General features: G+C 47.7%; 1 protein-coding gene across 1 annotated transcript in view; it reads right to left on the reverse strand.

The window, feature by feature from the left end:
- Positions 1 to 3,501, reverse strand: part of CYTH3 (cytohesin 3) — a 52,439-nt gene extending 48,938 nt beyond the window's left edge. The window contains exon 1 of the mRNA XM_055706752.1: positions 3,292 to 3,501. Within this exon, the coding sequence (XP_055562727.1) occupies positions 3,292 to 3,322 (31 nt within the window). The 5' untranslated portion in view covers positions 3,323 to 3,501. The remainder of the gene's footprint in view (positions 1 to 3,291) is intronic.
- Positions 3,502 to 7,036: the final 3,535 nt, after the last annotated feature.

The raw sequence follows: 7,036 nt of genomic DNA on the forward strand, positions 1-7,036 counted from the left end.
GGCACCATTGCTTGCAAGTACAGCCAACAACTAACAAAGCTTGGCAACTGAACTGCTCTCTTTCCCCAAAAAAGATTCAAAATTCAGAAATAAAGCACAGAGTTTAGGGAACAGTAGGGAAACCTCAATACCATAATTAGTGCTATAATCTGGTCTATTTGTCAGGCAGAAGCAGGTTTTTAACCCTTTGGCATGTCTGTTTAGACCCCTTCATAGAGACACCTTAAAACAAACATACACGCAGAAGTTGGTAAGTACTCAGCACTTGCCAAGAGGAATGGCACGGAGTTGAATTTGGGGGACTACAAAGCTGCTGTATGACTAGACTCCAATTTAGAAAAACAAAGAGAAGTACTATTCTGCACCTCCAGCACAGACTGTTTATATGTTTTGACCTTATACATAAGATTGCTTACTGTTTAGCAGTAAGCAACTACACCACAAGCTGCCAACAGCACCATTCAACACGAGGAGCTCGGTTCACTGGTACCACCACCACCTAAACAACAGCCTGTAAGAAAAGCCTCAGTCAAACCACAAAAGACGCGGGTTTTACCCAAGTGAGGAGAGGGAGGAGGAGAAATTTCCTGGATTAAGTGAACCACAGAGATATTTTAATCAGAACACAAAAGAAGACTGAGGCAAACACCAACTGACTCGGATCATATCGCATCAATAATCCATGCACAGAGCCTCTGCTGAAATCAATGGGAGGCTTGTGCCTAAGTGGGTTGTATAATATAAACCCATGCCCCTATTTAAGGGCTCCACATACAAAAGAGAAAGAGGTACTAAGAACAATTCCCGTTGTTAACATTTCTCTTCCATCAAACGCTTCTAAAATAATAAATCCTAACTTTACACAGCTCTGTTTTCATTTGCAGTTTTTATTAGAGGTGGTAAAACAACTGACCCCATTTGACAAATAAGGGAACTGAAGCACAGGATGCAAATTAAACTGAAGAGCAGGGCAGCAGGCAGAACTGAACTGGGAATAGCAGTTTACCGTCTGAATCACAGTTTAATGTCCTAGATGTTTAGATGCTTATCTAGTTCAAGTCTCTAATTAGGGTGATTCTGTGCAGTCCCCAATTTTGCATACTTCCTGAAGTACCTGTGCACAGTGATATGCTTATTTCTATGGGTTTCCCACTCCATAACGTCAGGTTTTTGACATTGCAAATGTCCTGCAGAGCTTCAAAACACTAGACTGCCCTGGTTAGACTCCCTTGGTACCCCACAAGTCTCGCTACCCAGCAGCAATAAGGATTTTAAGATTGGCTGTGAAATCTACACTTTTCACATGCTTTCTATTGTTTAAATAACATTAGTTTCAATTCAACATACCAATTCATTAACTGGAAATGACCTAACTAACTCTGGTGCTCCAAATGGCCAGCAGTCCACAAGAAAAGGCCAGACTGGCTATCTATTCAAGAAAAGTGCCATGCTCACAAGAAGCCAGTGTAAAATGTCAAATACACCGATGGCAAAAAAATTTCCAGTCTCATTAGTCTACAGTTGTTTTACAATGAAGCCAAGTAAGGCAGAACATTAACTATACCACAGTTTGACCCCAAAAAAGCAATATATTTATTAACGTGATATGAAGTTATAAATAATTGTTTCACTTGCATGCTAGGTAAAAATCTGACTTCACCTATAGAGCCAGCCTTTAACTAAATATAGAATGTCCCCTTCCGAGGTCATGAGTTATTTTTCCTACCATGAAAATCCAACTTCGAAATGCTTAACACCTTATGAAAGATTGGTTCACAATATGTCCACTTTTTAGTTTACATCTTGCATGTGATTAAATACTATATTACACAGCAACAAGCGTGCTCATTTCCCTTAATTCCAGATGCAAGTCCATAATACTGTGAAAATAATGTATTTTGAGCTGAAGCAGGTCTCTGCTCTTAACAATTACAGTGCTCAACTGTTTTGAATAATAACTTTTCAGGTCTGGCTTGTTTTTTGTCTTCCATTTTCAGATTTTTTTTTTTTAAGAGTTAGTCTATCACTAAAAAGTCTACCACTGACAAAATGCGCAGAAACGCCTCCTGAGAAATGGCCACATCCAGGCAACTGCTTGAAGAATTATTTTTCTGATTCATCACAGCACTTTTTTTTTTTTTTTTTCAAGTTGTCACAACAAACACCACACCCACTTGATTTCCGAGTTCTGGGTAATTATATTTAGAATTAGCCAGCACCGTGCAACTATTAATCATAGAAGGTTTAGCCCTGACTTTACCTATTTAGAAATCAGCCAATGCATTCAAATACAGCCTGTTTATAGCGTTTTATTTCAGATCTACCCTCATCGCTCCATTCCGTCCCACCGCCACCGCCACAGGCTGGCAGGGACACAGAATATAGGGCAGGCCATTCAATCCCTCTGCCCCAAGGCAGGCTCAGCTCCACCACAGCCACCATTATCGCTGATGAGACACAAGAACTGGTTATTTCAGGCAGGAGCAGCTTTACACACGCACTCGCAAAACACATGATAAATTAAAAGGAGGGGAGCGTGTCGCAAGCCCGCAGCGCCTCGAACCAGGATGGTGCGCCAGCCGGTCTCCCAAAGGGAAAAATTAAAAATAAAAGCTCCCCCAAGATGCGAGTCCCGATTTCCTAAAAGTAGAATCCGGCGACCGGCTTTCGAGACAGTTCCCCGCGTTCAAACTGGATGAACCACCCCGTGATTATCACCGAGCCTCCATTAAGACGACACACACGCAGAGCCCTGGAAGAGCCTAATTATTCTTTTCACCGCTCGCACACTGCGAGACACGTACTTTTTTTTCCTTTTTGTTGTTTCCCCCCCGTCCCCTCCGCCAGCGGGCGAGGGGCTGCCGGCAGGGAGCGCGGGGCTGCCGCGGGGGCACGGGGACCCCCTGCCCTGCCCCGCCGCCCGCTTTGTGCCCCAGCCCCGCCGCCCCCGCCGCGCCTGACCCCTGCCGGGCCCCGCCGCGGGGCACAGAGCCCCATTGTGGCCGCCGCCACAAGGGCCAGCCCCCGCCGCCACGCTCCCCGCTCCCGGAGCGCTGCTGGGTGCTGCCTGCGCCGGCCGCTCCGCCCGGGCGGGACGGGGGCAGGACGCGGGCACGGCACCGGTGGGCAGCTCTCGCCGAGCGAAGGGCGCGGAGGCGGCAACAAGTATCACGGCCGCGGCGGCGGCGGGCGACCCCCCCGCTCCCGACAGCGGGGCGAAAGCCTCTCCTCACGGCCGCGGCGGCCAGGTGAGGGGCCGCGTCTCCCGCCCGCGCCACCCCCGCCACTCACCGCCGCCACCCCCGCCGCCCTCTTCGTCCATGTTGGGGCCGCAGGCAGGGCGCTCCGCAGCGGCGGCGGCTGCTGAGAGAGGCCCGGCGCTCGCTCCGCTCGCTCGGCGCCTGGCGGCCGCTTCTCCTTCCCTCCACTGCCGCGCTCCGCCGCCGCGCTGCTCTGCCCCGCCGCCGTCCGCCTAGCCCTGCCTCAGCTCCAGCGGCAGCCGCCGCCTCGGCCCAGCCGCCCGCCCCTCTCATGTGACCCGCGGAGGGGCGGGGGGGGGAAGGCAGGCCCGGCCGGCCCTGCGCCACCCCCGCCGCCGCCACAGGGTCGCCGGTCACCGGCGCGCTGCCTCCTCCCCTCCAGGGGCGGCAGCTCCCCGGCTGCTCCCTGCGGTGGAGTGGGAAGCTCCCCTCCCGCCTGCCTGCCTCGCCTTTTCGGTGCTCCCTCCCCGGCAGGCTCCGCATGGCGCGGCCTGGCACCGCGGAAGCCCCTAAATCGACTCCACCGAGGGCTGCCCGGGGCCGCTGGGGCGGGCAGGGGGCGCTGGCGGCGGCCGGGGGGCGGGAGAAGCCTGGCCCGCGGCGGTGTCGCTGGGGTCCGGCGGGAGGGCGGGAGGGGCTGAGGGGAGCCGTCAGGGCTGAGGGGCTCCGTGCCGGTTGGGGTCGTCTCCTGGGGGCTGCGGTAGCCCAAGATGTCTGCGGAACCGCTGACTTTTTGGGGGGGTCTAAATGCGGCGGGGAGGGGGGAGGAGAGCGGGAGGCGGCGGGAGGGCCAGGGCCGAGCTCGCCTGAGGCTGCGTCCTGAAGGGGGACGAGGTGGGTTGCGGTCTCCGAAAAGGACTCCGAGATTTGCTATGTTGCTGCGTGTTCTCCGGTTCCTGTGTGCTCCTTGCTCTTGGGCGCTCCCCCTGCCACAGGGGTCGGGGGGAGCAGTGCGGACGGACGGGGGTGCCGGGTTTGTCAGTGTCGGTAACAGAAACCATGTGCCTACTTGCTGCCCTAGGAGTCAGAGCAGCCGTGGGGGCTCTGAAGTCCTCGCTGAAGATCTTCAGCGGGATACCACAGGAGCCAGCAGCCTCCACAGTCTGTGAAGGTAAGCAGAAGTGTGCTGGTACAGACGCCTCACCCCTTCCCCTTCCCCTCACCCCTTCCCCTCACCCCTTCCCCTCACCCCTTCCCCTCACCCCTTCCCCTCACCCCTTCCCCTCACCCCTCACCCCTTCCCCTCACCCCTCACCCCTTCCCCTCACCCCTCACCCCTTCCCCTCACCCCTCACCCCTTCCCCTCACCCCTCACCCCTTCCCCTCACCCCTCACCCCTTCCCCTCACCCCTCACCCCTTCCCCTCACCTTCCTTCTTTCCCAGGCACCACCCCTCTTTTTTTTTTTTTTTTTTTTTTTTTTTTTTTTTTTTTAAACCTTTGGTGTCACAATTTTTTTCAGAAGGGAAGCTGTGGGAGGAAAGGGTCAGCCAACAGGAAAATATCGGGGTTTTTCATTTTCCTCTGGCGGGCTGGCATGGGATGGAGCACCGTACAGCCCGCTTTGCTGAGAGCTGAGGTCTGGCTCTGACAGCTGCACTGGTGATAAAGCGTTTTACCTCACCTACAAATCATAAACATCACAAACCTTTAAAACACCCCTCTGTAATTCATATTTTAAATTAGACGTTGTCGTAAGTTTAGTAAGTTAGTGCATGGAAAGGATATGATTACATAAACCAGAAGCATCTTGGTAAGAGATTTATTTTGAAATCTGTGTCTATAAAGTGCAATTACAAGATGGTTTTAAAATAAGTCTGAATGCAGATGAACTGATAGTGGGCTTTGAATATTTTTGCACACTGAACAAACTGTTAATTTACATTAGAAGGGAATCTGGTTCATGAGAAAAGTTCTAATTTTATAATTGATCACAGATTGCTTTCATGTCATCTGTGTTGTTTTTACACCTTTTTATAAAATATATTCCTTTCTTTTGCTGTTTTAGATTGTAAGTATCATTTTTTTCCTTCCTTCCTGTATTTCATTTCTAATACTTTTGCTAGACAGCCTGATCACTAATTCTAATAGCAGAGAAGAACAAGTTGTGGAGAACAGTCCTCCCCCCACCAATTCAGTACAAAATTCCTGTTGACTTCATGGAAGCAGAACTAGGTTTTAAAATTCTCCAAGTTAATAGCAAAGATAAAAATTACTTTGTGATGCAAGCAAGATTTGAAAAAAAGTGATCAGTTGGGATATTTTATATAAACTTCATGCTGAAATCAGATAGAACTTAATTATCAACCAGATACATCTTCAGTGTTTCACATTATTGGATATATAGCTTACTCTGTTGTAACTTTGAAATATATGTCATTCTGCATTCTCTGGAGAATCTGTTCTTTCCAGTCCTGTTTTAGTAGGATGACTTGGTAATGATACATAGTACAAAAGAGTATTGAAATTCTAGTGTATTCTTCAAGGCTGCCTGTCTCTGAAGTGGTGACAGATACTCCTTAAAACTTGAAATTTTCATACATACTGTGTGTATTGTAAATAGGCTTGCTTTTGCATGGACCTGATCCTACAAGTGTTCTAGGCATAAAACTGTTAATTCTGAGTACAAGGTGCTTACTGGACAAAGCTGTTAAATCTTCAGGTGAGATGTGTCATAGAAACTTTTAAGATCAAACCTTTTACCTTGTCTCATTTTCCTGTGTATAAAATGTCTTATGTCTGGATATAAACCTAACTAGGTCAGGAAAAGACTTTTTTGAAAATGTACAAAATCAACTATAAAGAATTACAGTCAGAGTTCTACATCGTAGCTATAGTAGTTCTGCCATAGCAGAACTATTTTATAGTTCTTGGTAATTCAACAGTAACAATGCCACTATAATTTAATATCGGGTAGTTCCTTACCCACAAAAATGCCAGGTAGCAAGACAGGTTACGATATCGGCAAATTTTAGGATACACTCCAGTAAACTATTCTTAGTGATGTGAATAATTCTCTTGCATCTGCTTTGTTTTCTGGAGCTTTGATCATTCTCTTGTTTGAAATATATATGAGTTTTGTTCTTCTCTCCGTATTAATAAGCATTTCAATCAACAGTTTTCTAAAAATTGCTTGATCTCTTTTTTCTTTCTTGCACTCCCTTCTGTAGTCGAAGCTCTATTTTTACCGCAAGTGTGGTTTGCCAGTTTTAAATCCACAAGTCTAATCTTCTGTCTTGGAAGAACTTCATAGTCTGTCATTTGTGTAAATAGTAGTCTAATAGCTGGTCTGTTGAAATTATTTTTAGGGGAAGATTGGGTTCTCTCAAAAAACTGCTGTTGGCAGGGTTGGTTCCTTAATGATAAATCTGGTTATTTGCTGAATTTTCAGGTAATACACTTTTTTCTTTTCCCTCTTTGGATGGTTTAGTATCTGTTATCTGTTTTGATTCTGTTTCTACTAAGTAGTAATTTATCATGTCATTTTTCATTTTACGGGGTTAGGAGCACATCTGTTACAACGTTTGTTCCTACACAGAGAGTCAGTGAAGACAACTGAATTCCTTACATCAATTTTTGCAGTCTTAAAAGCTCATAAAATAATAAGCCATTTCTATGCATTTCAGTTTGAACCAGATGCCAAGCAATAGTGAATGAAAATGAAAATTACCCTTAACACCTCCCTTTTTTAATTTTATTTTTTAACAATCAAAGAATTCAGGAGTAGGAAAGCCCACTGATTATCACATCCTTTCCTCGGCCAGAATGGATTCCCTT

This window comes from Falco cherrug, chromosome 4 (assembly GCF_023634085.1).
Source record: "Falco cherrug isolate bFalChe1 chromosome 4, bFalChe1.pri, whole genome shotgun sequence".
Taxonomy (NCBI): domain Eukaryota; kingdom Metazoa; phylum Chordata; class Aves; order Falconiformes; family Falconidae; genus Falco; species Falco cherrug.